We start from the raw sequence: 17,497 nt of genomic DNA, 5'->3' as shown, positions 1-17,497 counted from the left end.
TGGCACAATATCAAAGAAAGTGAAAGTGAAATTAGACACGGTGAAGCCAAACATTGACTGGATGCTTGTTTCTAAACGCAGCGACCGTCACGAAAGATAAAGATGGTTTCTTAAGACAAATAAATCATTTTTATTATGTTTTTACTTTTATTTTGTTGTACCTGTCAAAAGTGAACACACTTATCCACATAGGTGAGTAGTAACCAGTTACATTTACTTAGATAAGAAACACAACTTTTACTTTGCTATATAACATTGTTACATTTATTGATATCATAGTTATTTATCATCTATTTAATATTGCTTGTCAAGGCCCTTGCTGGGAATTGTGGTCCCTCTGAAAGAGTATCTTTGTGGGCCCCTCTACCCCATTCATTGCCACCTTCAATCTTTGTCTTTTTTACTCTTCTTGACAGTGCCTGGCGTCATGCACCCAATTTGTTTCATTTTCTTTCATGATGAACCACTTAACAAGTCAGAGTATTATTATGTAAATGCTGTATTATTATTCAATGACACATTTTACAAGAGCACATGAAACACATCATGATAAGGTAACTAAGGTCATTATTCAGTAATTATTAAGAACAATGTTTCTTACTGAGTAGAAGTTGAATGTGTCACAATACAATTCAATGCAGCCTCTAATGGGCGCACATGTTTGTCCGACAGTGATATGTGTGTAACACACATGCACAGTCACATCCTTGCTCTACAATCAACTGGCGACTGTTTTTTGTAATGAACTAGTGACTTGTCCAGAGTGTAGCACAGCCAGGTGACAGCTAACGTAGGCTCCAGAGTCCAGCCTGCGCCCTGTCAAAGCTCATTTGACACACATTATTGTATGAACAAGTATGTGTAGAAGTGGCTGGTTGCATCAGCTCTGCTCTTTTAATGTCTTTAATGTCCTTTGTGGTCTTTGATGTTTCCCTCTTACACACATGTTTATGGGTGCTATGGCTATGAGTTTTTTTCCCTTGTCCTCAGTCTGGACCCCCTCTCCAGGGACCCAGGTTTACACTGAATTTTTTTTTCTCACCCCCCAGTGTTTACCTGTTTCTCACCTTTTTTTTAAGGGGCGCCGGAAGTTGGCATACCCATTAGTGATCCTGTTCTGTCTCCCTGTAATGTTTGATCCTGTTCTGTCTACTTGTAATGTTTGTCTGATCTTGAATGGGATTGTGCTGAAAATCTGTATTTCCCCTCGGGGATTATTCAAGTATTTCTGATTGTGATTCTGTATGTGGTATGTCTGGGTGGGTGTCCTACTGTGTAGAACAGGGGTCTCAAACTCAATTTGCCTGGGGGCCACTGGATGCAGAGTCTGGGTGAGGCTGGGCCGCAAGAAAAGATTTCTTAAAAAAAATATTTTTAAATGTCTTTATTTTTATTTTCAACACAAAATAAAATCAAAATATAAATGAACAAAATGATAATTAAGTAAATAAATCAGTCATAAGTAATAACAAGAGAGGAGAAGTCTAGCAAAACTCCTAGCCATTATGGACAACACCTCCCACCCACTACACTCGGCCTTGCGGGGAGAATGAGCACGTTCGGTGGAAGGCTCAGACTCCCAAAATGCAACACGGAACGACACAGGAGGTCCTTCATACCGACAGCCATCAGACTCTATAATGCATATGTTCCTTAAATGCACTTAAATTTACAGTATATGTAGTATATGTAGAATATATTTATATTATTTATATATTATATATATAATATATATATAATATTATTTATTGTTATTCTTGTCTATTGTGAGCGAACTGAGGTGCTGAATTTCCCCCAGGGATCAGTAAAGTACTTTCTATTCTATTCTATTCTATTCTAACAATAATAATTCGATTTCTCCAGTCAGCAACAATGTATACACATACACATAATGTGCAACCCGGTTCACTCTCTCATCTCCCTGGTATTTTGCATACTCCTCAGCATGTCTAGTTATATAATGACGTTTTAAATTGTATTTCTTGTGCACCGCAACTTTCTCTGTGCAAATAAGACACGTCGGGGTGCCCCTGTGCTCAACAATGAAATATTGCATCTCCCACTTTTCCTGGAATTGTCTCTGCTCATCACTAACCTTTCTCTTCACTGCACGCTTTGAAAAAGACATGTTTGGGGTTGTGGAATATATTTGTATTTAACCGACGCACAAAGGATGATGTTATTTCCGCAATGTGTGTCGTTCCAGTGACAGAGAGCGAGAGAGAGCGAGAGAGGGAGGGAGGGAGAGCGCGTGTGGGTCTCGTGGAAAAGCAGCAAAACGTTTCTCTGCTTGCATCACGCAAGTGACGTCAATGTTCGGCTCTCGAGAGCCATATACCACACCATGATTGGTAGATTCCTTGTAGCCCGGAAGAGTTAGGGCTACAATGGATTCTGGGTATTTGTTCTGTTGTGTTTATGTTGTGTTACGTGTGGATGTTCTCCCAAAATGTGTTTGTCATTCTTGTTTGGTGTGGGTTCACATTGTGGCGCATATTTGTAACATTGATCAAGTTTTTTTTATACGGCCACCCTCAGTGTGACATGTATGGCTGTTGACTAAATATGCGTTGCAGTCGCTTACGTGTGTCTGTTGCAGCCTCATATAACATGTGACTGTGCAGGCACATTGTTAGTATGTAGAAAAAGTGGACGCTAAACCTCGTGCCCTCAACATTATTGTCCTCAGTATTGTTGACTCAATATTGTTGTCCTCAGTATTGTTGAAGGGTGAAAATCGGGAGGGTTGGCAAGAATACTTCAGCTCTGCACACAGCGCTGTCAAGCGCCATTCATATAAAACTCGCGGGTTGCACTAGTGATGGAATCGGCAGTTCTTTTGACTGTACTGAATCACTAGAATCAGTTCCTTAAATTGAGTAGTTCAAAAAATGTGTTCACCGAACCCCCCCCCCCCCCCCCCAAAAAAAAAGCGAGTCCTGATTCTGAATGAGTGACTGAGTGCAGCGCGAACCTGAATCTTAAGATGCGACTTTAAGGTTTTACTACTTACGTATAAAATACTACACGGTTTAGCTCCAGCCTATCTCGCCGATTGTATTGTACCATATGTCCCGACAAGAAATCTGCGTTCAAAGAACTCCGGCTTATTAGTGATTCCCAGAGCCAAAAAAAAGTCTGCGGGCTATAGAGCGTTTTCGATTCGGGCTCCAGTACTCTGGAATGCCCTCCCGGTAACAGTAAGAGATGCTACCTCAGTAGAAGCATTTAAGTCCCATCTTAAAACTCATTTGTATAATCTAGCCTTTAAATAGACCCCCCTTTTTTTAGACCAGTTGATCTGCCGTTTTTTTTCTTCTCTCCTCTTCTCCCCTGTCCCTTGCGAGGGGGAGTTGCATAGGTCCGGTGGCCATGGATGAAGTGCTGGCTGTCCAGAGTCGGGACCCCGGGTGGACCACTAGCCTGTGCATCGGTTGGGGACATCTCTGCGCTGCTGACCCGTCTCCGCTCGGGATGGTTTCCTGTTGGCCCCGCTGTGGACTGGACTCCCGCTGATGTGTCGGATCCACTGTGGACTGGACTTTCACAATGTTATGTCAGACCCACTCGACATCCATTGCTTTCGGTCTCCCCTAGAGGGGGGGGGTTACCCACATATGCGGTCCTCTCCAAGGTTTCTCATAGTCATTCACCGACGTCCCACTGGGGTGAGTTTTTCCTTGCCCGTATGTGGGCTCTGTACCGAGGATGTCGTTGTGGCTTGTACAGCCCTTTGAGACACTTGTGATTTAGGGCTATATAAATAAACATTGATTGATTGATTGATTGAATCACGTTCGCGAACGACACAACACTACCGCCCCTCCCCCTCGCGTCGCTGCTGCTCAGCCTTGCCTTGCCTGCACTGACTTTCTTTCTGTCTCCTCTACTCTCATAACTTTATGTGTTGAGATAATGGGGACGGGGCGCGTGTGTGTGTTTGTTTTCATGTGGCTTGAGTCAACGTTAGCCGTTAGCTTGGAGAATGAATGGAGAACGGATGCCAATGGCATGAAACATATCCCTGCGACGGGGGGAGAATCACTCGCGGCATTGGGGCAAGCAGAGCAGAGAGCGAGAGCGTTGTCGTTCACTGAGTGATTCATGTCGTTAATCCGCGGTGAACGAATCGTTCGCTCAGTCCCTCCCCCGCCCCCATGATGAGTAGCTGGCTGCGTCGTTCGCCGACGTCGAGGGTTCAGTGAGTCACAAAATGCGCCAGTTCCACTCATACCGGCATGGTCGCGGCGGAGCTCAACTGAACTGAGAAAGGAACAAATCAGTTCATGAAGTGATTCGGTTCAGTACGTTCACTCAAAAGATTCGTTCGTTCAAACAATAACGTCTCGCGGGCCGCAATTGGCTCGCTGGCCGCATGTTTGAGACCCCTGGTGTAGAATGTGAGACATGTAACCCTTTCAGAGATCACATTTTGTTCCCCTTCAAACATTCACATTTTTCACAATGAGATGTGTGCTGTTGCACAAGCATGGGATAAAGTGTGTCACTTTTTGTCTGTAAAATACATCATTGCTGAGTTTTATTTATTAGCATGTATGTAATCTAGGAACAGCATTTCATAATTAATCTCCAAAACCCCAAACCAGTGAAGTTGTCACGTTGTGTAATTCCTAAATAAAAACAGAATACAATAATTTGCAAATCCTGTTCAACTTATATTCAATTGAATAGACTACAAAGACAAGATATTTCATGTTCACACTGAGAAGCTATTTTTTTTCCACCAAATATTTATAAACTTAGAATTTAATGGCAGCAACACATTGCAAAAAAGTTGTCACAGGGGCATTTTTACCACTGTGTTACATGGCCTTTCCTTTTAACAACACTCAGTAAACGTTTGGGAACTGAGGAGACACATTTTTGAAGCTTCTCAGGTGGAATTATTTCCCATTCTTGCTTGATGTACAGCTTAAGTTGTTCAACAGTCCGTTGTGCTATTTTAGGCTTCATAATGCACCACACATTTTCAATGGGAGACAGGTCTGGACTACAGGCAGGCCAGTCTAGTACCCGCACTCTTTTACTATGAAACCACGCTGTTGTAACACGTGGCTTGGCATTGTCTTGCTGAAATAAGCAGGGGCGTCCATTATAATGTTGCTTGGATGGCAACATGTGTTGCTCCAAAACCTGTATGTACCTTTCAGCATTAATGGTGGCTTCACAGATGTGTAAGTTACCCATGCCTTGGGCACTAATACACCCCCATACCATCACACATGCTGGCTTTTCAACTTTGCACCTAGAACAATTCGAATGGTTCTTTTCCTCTTTGTTCCGGAGGACACGACGTCCACAGTTTCCAAAAACAATTTGAAGTGTGGACTCGTCAGACCACAGAACACTTTTCCACTTTGCATCAGTCCATTTTAGATGAGCTCGGGCCCAGCGAAGCTGGTGGCGTTTCTGGGTGTTGTTGATAAATGGCTTTTGCTTTGCATTATAGAGTTTTAACTTGCACTTACAGATGTAGCGACCAACTGTAGTTACTGACAGTGGTTTTCTGAAATGTTCCTGAGCCCATGTGGTGATATCCTTTACACACTGATGTGGCTTTTTGATGCAGTACCACCTGAGGGATCGAAGGTCACAGGGATTCAATGTTGGTTTTCGGCCTTGCTGCTTACGTGCAGTGATTTCCCCAGATTCTCTGAGTCTTTTGATGATATTACAGACCGTAGATGGTGAAATCCCTAAATTCCTTGCAATAGCTGGTTGAGAAATGTTGTTCTTAAACAATTTGCTCACACATTTGTTGACAAAGTGGTGACCCTCGCCCCGTCCTTGTTTGTGAATGACTGAACATTTCATGGAAGCTGCTTTTATACCCAATCATGGCACCCACCTGTTCCCAATTAGCCTGTTCACCTGTGGAATGTTCCAAATGAGTCTTTGATGAGCATTCCTCAACTTTCTCACTCTTTTTTGCCACCTGTGCCAGCTTTTTTGAAATTCTAAATGAGCTAATATTTGCCAAAAATAAAGTTTTCCAGTTTGAACGTTTAGTATTTTGTCTTTGCAGTTCAATTGAATATAAGTTGAAAAGGATTTGTTGTATTCTCTTTATATTTACCATTCACACAACGAGACAACTTCACTGCTTTTGGGGTTTGTGTATTGAAAAAAAAGAACATTAAAAAATAATAAAGTCCACAAAAATGCATCAATCTAATGTGTTTTGATTAGCCCCTTAAGTGGTTTAGCAGCTATAAAATGATGTTGCTTAAAAGAGGATATGTGTAAAATGTGTGTGTGTGGAGCACAAGCACTGAACCTGCAGCCGTGTGTGGAAGTGTCAGTGTGCACACTTACTAAATAAAAGCTAAATAGTGCTGGCATCCTGGAGAAGAGGATTGTACTTTGTCACACCTGTGCAACTTGGGCGTGCCACCTGAAGACTAAGCTCCTGCTGGTAGCTCTTAACCACAATAAGGTGACAATCTCAAATATAAAAGTCAAATCAATTCAATAAAGTATCCTTGATCCACATTTTTCAAGCCATTTATCTTAACTTGATGGCCTAATTCTTCAACTGAATGTTCACCTTTAGTAGGACTTCACACACAATAGTCAATATTTACAAAAGTGAAAAGTACAGTCCACTTATGAACAAAACAAAAACATTCTTCTCAAACTAGTTTATCAACAAGTCAGCTGCATCATGCCTCAAAGTTTCCGCATTCTCCACTTATTCACACACAGAGAAACTTAACAGCACTGCCTACACTCTAGACATAGTCATCTTTTTTTGCAGCTTGTCTTTTTTTAAAAATACAAAAATGAGGGGTATTTTATTTGAACTAAACAAAATTATCTGCCAATAGAACAATACAATTTGGCTTGTCAAGACTTTCAAAAACAAGTAAAATTAGCTAACCTCAATGTACCCAAAAATAGCTTAAAATAAGTATATTCTCACTAATAACAAGTGCACTTTTCTTGGTAGAAAAAAAAGAGACCTTTTTGCTCAATATGTTGAAAAATATTCTTAAATGAAGTAAATGCTAGTGCCATTATCTTGACATAATGATATGCGCTCGGCATTACATTTCTTGAAACCAGCAAACTTATACTAAAAACTAGTTTATTGTTCTTAATGGAAAGGCAACAAGGCAAGCGCTTGTTACTCTCGGGGTCTCCTAGCCGCTCAGGCAAATCATATGGTCTAAAAATGCATTTTTCCATCCACAACATGACATCATCGCGCCAAGTGCGTGCTCTTTCAGTCAATTAGTGCGCATATATACAGCCCGGCCCCCGGCCAAAATGTTTTTAATTGTCATTTTGAAGAATTTATCTGAATGTGCATGAACTATTTCTGTTCAAAATTGTTAGAAATGTGAAATGTTTAAATATTAACTGTCAGTTTACTGTACTGTGCCAACTGTACTACTATATGAGTACGTGTTTTCTATTGTTTCATTGAAAATAAAACAGCAAAGTCCATTTGGCTGTCATCTGTTTTAATTATGAGACACAATTGTGTCAAAGTCGTGATTTTTTATTTCATGCTTGAAATAAGAAATTATTACTTTAAAAAAGTAGTTTTATACTTGTGAGTGTTGATGACACAGCTTTGCAACAGTTGATATTCTAGTTTCAAGCATGTTTTACTCAATATAGGTCATCAAATCTCAGCAACAAGCTGTAATATCTTACTGAGATCATTTAGGAGCAAAACACTTCAAACAAGTAAAACACTCTAACATAAAATCTGCTTAGTGAGAGGAATTATCTTATCAGTAAAAATAAGCAAATATCACCCTTATTTGAGATATTTCATCTTATTTAGATTTCAGTTTTTGCAGTGCACCCCCTGGTGGCGCTATTGCTGAAAAGTGGCAGCAGTCAACTGACAAGAAGTCTTCTACAAGCGCCCCTTGTGGCCACATCAGGTAAATGCCTGCGTGGCTTTTCTGGGAAATCACCTGACCTGACAAGCACAACAGGTGTGACAAGTTTGCCGCCAAACTTCCTCATCAGCTGTTTTTCTACTGCTCACCAACTTATTCATTGAATCAAAGAAAAGAATAGAATAGAATGGACTTTATTGTCATTATATTTGCATATAACGAGATGAAGGACTCCAACTTAAGGTGCGGTAGTGGGAACAAATAGGGGATAGTGTTTCAGGGCTGTGAAGTCATCAGAAAGCACTTCTCACTAACTCTTACAACATTAACCCAATTTGGAAATGGCTCTGTAGTTATTTATATTTGTGGATTCACCTCCTTTTAACAGGGGAAGAAGAAAGGCCCATTTTCTGATTTTTGGAAGGCTTTTACTTGTAAGACTCAGGTTAAAAGGCATAAAAAGTGTAAAAGAAAAAGGCAATTAGAATGATACATTATGCCCCATATAGAGCTCATACCAATGATCTGTTCATAATGACTCATTTTCTTCTACTACATGATATAATCCAATACAGGAGCCTTCAAGTTATGTTTATGGCCACACAAAGGGCTCCACCTGCAAATATACAGAGTCTGTTTTCACTCAGAGATGGTCCACAATTCTGAAATTCAAACATAACATAGTCAATTCCACATTCAAGGCTCAAACGTGATGTATAGCGGGGGTGAAACTGTGGGACAATGTGAGCGGAGAAATTCATCTGTCTTCTAGCCTAAGAGTGTTCAACCTTGCGGTAAAAAATGTGTTGTTGGGAAAAACTATCAAAAACATGACTAGTTGTTTGGACTATCTCAACTGTGGGACACAGGTGCAAAAGAAGTCACCGTGGAATAAGGGACATAACACACCAGACAAGGCTTCAGAAGACGAAAGATACCCAGGCAAGATGGAGCTAATCTCATGCTCACTCAATGCTATTATATCCATATTGGTGTATGTATACTGACTTGTCATTATCAGATGTTATACTTGTTCTGAAATTGTCATGTATCCATCAAATCTGCTGTTGAAACTTGGACTATATAACCAACATATATAAGCAACATATATAACCAACATATATAACCAACATATATGTTGATTGTAAATTAGGGGCGGGACATGGATAAGCATTCCTGCTTTTTTCCCGTATCCCTTTTGGGTGGGTGCCGTTGCATGTCTGTCAAACTACAAAGAGTGATGAAGTGTTGCTATATATGTCTGTCTGACGGAATAAATACATTCATTCATTCATTGGAAAATACATGAGAGAGGCTCAGCAACAAAATGTGCAGCCAATCTGAAGAGAAAAGGTAGAATTTGGTCAGGTCCTGCTGCTTTACTTGTGTCCAGGCTCTTTAGTGCACCGTGTACCTCAGAGACTGACACTGGAAATTGTCATTAGTAAACCTTACTCCAAATCATTGCAAACGCAATTTGAGTAACAAATAATAACAATTAAAGGTATTTTTCTTTGTAAAGGTTTCATTAATGATTAAGAGTAAAGTTCACGCCAAGTCTTTAATGAAGCCTCGCCAATTGTCACCTGATTAATGAAAGGTGTAATACCTATGATAGTACTGTACAATGTATATTGTTTATTTGCACATTTCTGCTTGAGTAACAAAAGGAGTTATTAGAACATTTAGTGTTTTGCAATGGACAATGCAATGTATACAATGTATGAAAATGTATGTTGTCCTACATCTGTGCTTTTCCATCTTTACACAAGCTCAACACGTTGAAGCTTCCAAGTAGCATGTTCTAAGACCTCACTAATGATCAAAGCAGCTCCATGCAAATGTTTTGGATGACCTCAAAAGTGTAGCTGAGGTTCAGGGCACGCATAAGTCCAAACAGCATAACAACAGCCAACACTGTAAAAACTCTTTCAGTGGTATTGTCCAATATACTTTATTGTTAAAAGTATATTTATTCCAATAAATCAATGTATTTTTATTTTTATAGTTTTTGAGTTATCTGTAAGTAAAAAGTGTGAATATTTTCGTAACTTACTTTTTTATGTGATCAAATTTATTTTATTGGACTTCCAACATAAATTGATTTAGCAAAACTCAGTTGAAAGGTTTATATCAGACCTAAAACGTCAGGCCCCGCCCACCTGCATGCAGCTGTGGAAGAACAAGCCCAGACACGTCTCTTCACGGAGCCCAAGGAAACACTTTACCGGACTCATGTAAGTAACAATTTATATTGTTAAAAGTCAGTATTTGCCAGGATTGAAATGTATACATTTTCAAAAGCATGGCTCAGCGTTATATTTAGTTTGCTACTTTTCCCGCCAACCGCCATTTCGAATGTGCCCTTACCTCCAACAGCTCATTAACTTCAACCAAACATTGTTTATAGCTGTGCAGTTTATAATTAGCGTTTTCTTTGCGTGGTAGTTTAATATTTTATTCTTCAGTTTATATGCAGCCACATTAAAGCTGCTTCACTAGCTTGCATTAAAAGTTGCTAGCAGCTAGCTAGGTATACTTGCCAACCTTGAGACCTCCAATATTCGGAGGTGGGGGTTAGGGGGGCGGGGGGCGTGGTTATTTACCGCTAGAATTCACCAACTCGAGTATTTCATATATATATATATACAGTGCCCTCCAAAAGTATTGGAACAGTGAGTCCAATTTGTTTATTTTTGTTGTAGACTGAAAACATTTGGGTTTGACATCAAAAGATGAAAATGGGACAAGAGATCAACATTTCAGCTTTTATTTCCAGGTATCTGGATCTGATACACAACTTAGAAGATAGCACATTTTGTTTGAAACTACCCATTTTTCATCAGAGCAAAAGTATTGGAACATGTGACTGACAGGTGTGTTTTGTTGCCCAGATGTCTCCCAATTACATTGATTATTCAAACAATAAATAGCACTGAATGTCTGAGCTCAGTTTCACATTGGGTAGGATAGGTTTTGCCTATGCAGACTGCATTTAGAGGTAGAACCAACATGAAAACCAGAGAGCTGTCTATGGGTGAAAAAGAAGCAATTGTGAATCTGAGAGAAGATGAACAATCAATCAGAGCAATTGCACAAACATTGGCCATAGCCAGTACAACCATTTGGAATGTCCTGAAGAAGAAAAAAACCACTGGTGTACTAAGCAACAGACGTCGAACAGGTAGACCAAGGAAAACATCAGCAGTTGATGACAGAGACATTGTGAGAGCTATAAAGAAAGACCCTAAAACAACCGTTCGTGACATCAGCAACAACCTCCGGAGGGCAGGAGTGAAGGTATCCCAATCTACTGTTCGCAGAAGACTTCATGAACAGAAGTACAGAGGCTACACCAGAAGATGCAAACCACTCATGAGTAAGAAGAATATGAAGGCCAGGCTGGAATTTGCCAAAAGGTACAGAGATGAGCCTCAAAAATTCTGGGAAAAAGTTTTATGGACTGATGAGACAAAGATTGACTTCTTCCAAAGTGATGGAAAGACGAAAGTTTAGAGAAAGAAAGGATCTGCTCATGATCCCAAACATACAAGCTCATCTGTGAAACATAATGTCATGGCTTGGGCTTGCATGGCTTCTTCTGGGACGTCATCTTCATTGATGATGTAACACATGATGGCAGCAGCAACATGAACTCAGAAGTCTACAGAAACATTTGGTCTGCTAATTTAAAGAAAGATGCAACCAAACTGATTGGGAGATCCTTTGTCATGCAGCAAGATAACGACCCAAAACACACTGCCAAAACAACAAAGGAGTTCATCGTGGGCAAGAAGTGGAAGGTTTTGGACTGACCAAGTCAGTCTCCAGACTTAAACCCAATAGAGCATGCATTTTACCTGCTGAAGAGGAGACTGGAGGGAGTAAACCCCCAAAACAAAAAACAACTGAAAGAGGCTGAGGTGAAAGCATGGAAAAGCATCACAAAAGAAGAATGCAACAGTTTGGTGATGTCAATGTCTCACAGGCTTGATGCACTTTTTGAAAGCAAAGGATTTGCAACTAAATATTAAGTCTTATTCACTTTAATCTATTTTAAGTTTATATGTTCCAATACTTTTGCTCACCTAAAAATGTTGTGTTCCATTACAATTAATGCTATCTTCTAAGTTGTGTATCAGATCCAGATGTAAATACCTGGAAATAAAAGCTGAAATGTTGATCTCTTGTCTCATATTCATCTTTTGATGTTAAACCCAAATATTTTTAGTCTACAACAAAAATAAAGGAATTGGCCTCACTGTTCCAATACTTTTGGAGGGCACTGTATGTATATATATATATATATATATATATATATATATATATATATATATATATATATATATATATATATATATATATATATATATATATATATATATATATATATATATATATATATATATATATATATATATAAATGAAATAGTTGACTTTCAGTGAATTCTAGCTATATATATATATATTTATTTTATTTACATAAAATAAATATTTGAATTATCTATCCATTAGATGGCAGTATTGTCCTGTTTAACTTCTCCGTTCATGACTGAGAAATCATTTCGGCCACCGTGTTCAATGGAGAAGTCTGTTCTACATATTTACAGGCAACATACACCTTCCCCTTCGAACTGTCCTGGATGAACTGAAATTCTTGTTTCCATTCGTTTTGGAACTTGCAAGCGTATTTATATTGTGGGAAAGCGGATGTGAGAATAGGCTGTCCCCACTCAGTCTCAGGTCCGCATTGAGCTGGAGGGGGCGTGGCCTCCAGCTCCGGCTGAATACCGGGAGTTTGTCGGGAGAAAATCTCTGCCGGGAGGTTGTCGGGAGAGGCGCTGAATAACGGGATTCTCCCGCTAAAAACGGGAGGGTTGGCAAGTATGAGCTAGGTACACTTGACAGAGCTATCTGAAGCCCCCTCAGACCTGTTGTCCATGCACACTCTTAGGCAAAACGCTACTCTTGTAAGAATAACACTCATTGTGTAAGTCTCAATCTCAACATTCCACCCCCCCCAAAAAAATGTCACCAGTAGTCACCATTTAAAGGGTCATTTTTCAAAATTTCTTCCGTGGGGGCATGTCCCCGGACCACCCTACTGTTGCTAGGTTACCAACTTAGACCACCGCGGCTACAAAAAAATCCAGAGGAAACACTGCAATTGAGTATATTAGGGTGTAAAAAAAAACGATATAAAGGGCTCTCATTAGGCTTATATATCCATGAGGTTAGACATGAACCATAACTTGTCTTTTTTTTCTCTCTCTCTACAATGACAGATGGGATGGCCCTGTAAGTTGTGCAGCACTGTAGTACCAACCAAGAGTGATTTTTTAAAGCATTACAGACTGCACCATGGGACCTTTGGACACAGCCATGCCTTCCCTTGCTTTCATATACGTTGCCCATGCATGCTCTTTTAAATGCTGGAGTTCCCTTCACTCTCATCTGTCAAGATACCACCCAGAAGTCAAATTCCTCAACTCACCTCAAGTAAGTCCTTCATTCACCTGCCCTCTGTGTAAAAGGACTGTGCCAGGAGCATCAATGATATGATGGCCAGAACGTATACAGTTGGAGAAGACAGGAAGTTGTTGCCAAGTCTCCTGCTGGGGTGGCAGAATTTAAGGAAAGATGGCCTGCCCTCTTCGAACCATTCCAGGTAAATGATTTGTCATTCTATTTTTCCTGACCAAGTTTCCATTGTGACTTGGACATGACATACTAGACTCACTTTTTGCCTGAAAATGTATACTAAAACCCTTAATATCAGTAACGGTCAACATTTGCTGTCTTACAGATTAATGAAGAGTTGCGAAGGTGCACTGCTGTTCCACTGGAATCAACATTTATGTCCCAGCTGGACAGGTACACTCCGAAACTCCTGGAGCTCTTCAGTGCAAAAGGAGGAGTGACTGGTCAGCGCATCAAGAACTTGTTGATGGAACTGATACAGGTGGGTTAAAAGTGGTTTAAAAGTTTAAAACTGAATCTGTAATCATGCTCTAATAACGATATCACAGATTTGGAGTAAAATTGCCAACAAAATTCATTTATTTATTATTCTTCTATTAACTCTAGGACCCAAGTGCCTCTGCAGTGATGAAAAGAGATGTGACTCTGAGATGCCTCATAGAGTACACGGGAGAGAGTGGACAGGAGCTAATCTCTGACTACTGTGTAAGTATTGTTTAAAAGCAGCTTTGGATCAGTCTGATGTACAAGCTTGGTGGTTCTATTCAGGTTTTTTATATGCCAATAAAAAGCATGTGGCTGGAAATGCATCTATTGTACCAAGTTTAATGTACAAGATCTCAAATTAGAATTCAAAAGTTTTCAAAATGGTCTTCACAAAAGTAATCATTATCTGGATTAAATCACACAAGTTATATTAAATATAAAATTACATGTTTGTTTTTTTAAATTACTGTTTTTGTATCTGAAAGGGAACTGCAGAGACCACTGTTCATGAGGACCTGGAAATGAAGAATATGAGCATCTACATCTGTCGTGAGCCAAATGCAGTAGGAATCATCATTGAGGGAGTACCAGTCCTTACTCATCTTGGAAACCTGGCCAAAGCATGCTGCCTACTTCTGGGGTTGACGTATGCACTTAATCTGGAGTATCCATCCAAACTTTCCAAAACATTTGAGGTGTTTCAAAGACTTTTTGTGGGACTCGACACCAGGGATGATACTCGAAACCGGTTTTCCCGGTTGTTTGATAAGAAAAGAACCGAGTCCTCGGACTCCAATCCCTTTTTGAGAACCGGTACCGGTTATCGAGACCACTATAGTAAAGGAAAAGAGTTGATTCTTTATTCGAATCCCGTCCCGACCAGAAATGCTCCGTGGGACATCACAAGAAATGACGTCACGTAGCTCAGTCATTAGGAGCAGATAGCGAAAGCAGGAAAACAATGGACGGGAAAAAGCGCTCCAAGGTGTAATAAAGTTCAAAACAAAAGCTATAATCCATCGAATAACTTTACTGAGAGATTTTAGCAGGGTAAAACACATGACGAACACTTTTACAACCAACCGGAAACATAGCAACCAGGCTAGCAACGCACCTCCTTTACGGCAGCTGTCGCAACGTTCTTAAAACAACCGCAGCACATACATATATATACAACATATCTCCCTTTTTTAACTTTTGTTTTTCTTTCCTTGTAAACTAAACAAAATCACACTGTAGATGTGTTGTCTGTCTAATTATAAATAATGCAGACGAGCCGTGTTGGCTGAGTTCTTGACGTTTACTTTCACAGCGTGGCAACATGCAACACTTTTCGGGGCTACCGCGCATGCTCGTAACTCCCGTTGCATGCTGGGTAGTGTAGTTGTTATATTCTCTAGCTCATAACATTTTTCCCCCTATAAAGAAATAATGTTAACTCAATAGAGTGTATTTCTTTTTTTAGCTTTAACTTTTCATTTTTTAGCATTGTAACCACATTTGCAAACAACTTTTCTCTTCATAGAATTGTCTTTCAATAAAGAAATAAAGTGCAAAAATGTCAAAGCATCATAACAAACGGTTATGTCAAATAGCAGCAGAAGTGCACTTTTTGGAGAGCTGTATTTTCAGTTTTGTGCCCAAGGGACTGATTTTATTTAACACTATATTATTATTTATACACCTATAGTGATCACAGAGACAGGTTGTTTTTGTGTTACTGTATATATTTGTTTTCTGAAAAATCCCACTTAATATACTTTGGGTAACAACAGTCAATATTTATTTATTTTATTTTATTTTTTTAGGTGGGTAACAGTCAATATTTATTTATTTATTAGATTTAAATTTTTTATTATACAATAAAAGTGAGCTTTTGTTAAACCAAATATTGTGTGGTTTTTTCCATATACAACAACCTATCTGGACTCGATAAGAGAATCGATAAGGAATCGGTTCGATAAGAGGATTCGATAATAGGCTCGAACTCGATAATTCCTTATCAAACATCATCCCTACTCGACACACTGCGCCCAAAACCAACCCCCAAATTCATGACTCTCAAAAACAAGCTTCTAGCTTAGGCAGTGAGCCATGACTGGCAGCTTGCACTTTTGAACAGCTATTTTCTTGTGTCTGTTCAAAATCATTATACATTGTTCATTGAGTGGAATTCTTCAGAATGTTGTAACGGTTTGTCCTGTTCAGGTTTTATACAAAGCTACAGGTCATCGTTTCTGGTGTGTGTAAATTAAGTTTTTTTAAATGTTTTATACACACTAAATTGCCCCACTGTGAAGCTCCAGCTGGTCAGAAGGAGGGATCTGTGAGTTGTTTCAGTTAAAATGTTTCAAAATATACACACTGAAAGACACTATGGTGAAGGTGTTCTGCTTGTGAATTGTTACAGAAGTACAGATAATCTTAATGTTAAATTGTTTTAGCAAGAAACTGTACTGTGAATGTTCAAAGTAAAACTTGAGATGCTGAGGTCATGCATTCTTTTATGCACTAAATAAGTGAAGTGAATTACATTTATATAGCGCTTTTTCTCAAGTGACTCAAAGCGCTTTACATAGTGAAAGCCAATATCTAAGTTACATTTTAAACCAGTGTGGGTGGCACTGGGAGCAGGTGGGTAAAGTGTCTTGCCCAAGGACACAACGGCAGTGACTGGGATGGCGGAAGTGGGGATCGAACCTGCAACCCTCAAGTTGCTGGCACGGCCGCTCTACCGACCGAGCTATACCATATACTAATGTTCTTGACTGTTAATACTCTCCAGCTTATTGACACGGTTTGGATATGGCTTGTGAAAATGTTTTAATAATATGTATACGGTTAAAAAAAGAAAACTACTGTGAAGGTGTTCTATACAGCACTTTAAAAAGTTGAGGTCATGCATTCTATGCACTAAATATGGATGTTGACTGTTCATACTGTCCAGCTCATTGCCACTGTTTTTATATGGTAATGATTTAATAAAGGTTGGAATTTGATTTGTCTTGATTTTTTTATTATTATTCTAAGTAATTATTTTAAGCAGTTTCCCTTTTCAAAACAAAGGGTAAGTTGGTCAAAATTAATAAAATTGAGTACAACAATTATTTTTTCATTTAAATGTTACTTATTTTAATTAAGTCTTGTGTGTTTATTATGCTGATGTTTTTTTACATGGATTTTACTCAATTTGTTGGCTTCTTCTGTAAACGCAACTTAATCTTTTTGCATAAATCGAAATGCATATTATTAAGTTCTACTTACTCAAAATACCAATTAGTTGACTAAACTAACAAAAATTGCTTGGAAAATGTTGCCTTATTTTTATTGAGTTAGATCTAGGCAACAGTTTTTACAGTGAACGACAATTCTGTCTCTCAACAGTCTTTCTCTGACTTGTTTGTCTTCTATGCCACATACAATCTGGTCCCTTATCATAGAGTCCTTCAGTGTAGCAAAGTAGCAGTGTAGCAGTCCCATAGCCGCCATGTACAGTTGGAACTGCTGCTTGAAGGTGCGCCAATTGCTGTCGACATTTCCACTCAGCTTCAGCTATTTAGGTGGCTTCAAATCCATGTCGCTTTCCACAATACACCACTTCACTCTTCATTTACTCTTGGTACCATGTTATGTTATTGTTTTAAATAACACAT

The 17,497-nt window shown here is 39.3% G+C and overlaps 2 protein-coding genes across 2 annotated transcripts in view; one reads left to right on the top strand and one right to left on the bottom strand.

Annotated features, from left to right (window-relative positions):
• LOC133630246 (class I histocompatibility antigen, F10 alpha chain-like) overlaps positions 1-22 on the bottom strand; it is a 4,992-nt gene extending 4,970 nt beyond the window's left edge. The window contains exon 1 of the mRNA XM_062021717.1: positions 1-22. This exon is cut by the window's left edge and continues 159 nt beyond it. The gene's annotated coding sequence lies outside the window, so the exon portion shown is untranslated.
• Positions 23-10,066: 10,044 nt separating this feature from the next.
• LOC133630498 (uncharacterized) lies at positions 10,067-16,516 on the top strand. Its single transcript, XM_062022110.1, has 6 exons — positions 10,067-10,114; positions 13,412-13,461; positions 13,497-13,545; positions 13,684-13,839; positions 13,965-14,063; positions 14,330-16,516. The coding sequence occupies exons 2-6, from the start codon at positions 13,436-13,438 to the stop codon at positions 14,765-14,767; spliced, it is 768 nt and encodes a 255-aa protein (XP_061878094.1). The 5' UTR covers positions 10,067-10,114; positions 13,412-13,435; the 3' UTR covers positions 14,768-16,516.
• Positions 16,517-17,497: the final 981 nt, after the last annotated feature.

The sequence above is a fragment of the Entelurus aequoreus genome, linkage group LG15, assembly GCF_033978785.1.
Source record: "Entelurus aequoreus isolate RoL-2023_Sb linkage group LG15, RoL_Eaeq_v1.1, whole genome shotgun sequence".
In the NCBI taxonomy this organism is placed as follows: Eukaryota; Metazoa; Chordata; class Actinopteri; order Syngnathiformes; family Syngnathidae; genus Entelurus; species Entelurus aequoreus.
This window is presented reverse-complemented; position numbering and strand designations above follow the sequence as displayed.

Bases quoted from the DNA above. Each gene is read 5' to 3' on its own strand.
- LOC133630498 (XM_062022110.1), top strand. From the start codon at position 13,436: ATGATGGCCAGAACGTATACAGTTGG. The intron at 13,546-13,683 runs GTAAATGATTTG...GCTGTCTTACAG, and splicing joins CCCTCTTCGAACCATTCCAG to ATTAATGAAGAGTTGCGAAG. The intron at 14,064-14,329 runs GTAAGTATTGTT...TGTATCTGAAAG, and splicing joins AGCTAATCTCTGACTACTGT to GGAACTGCAGAGACCACTGT.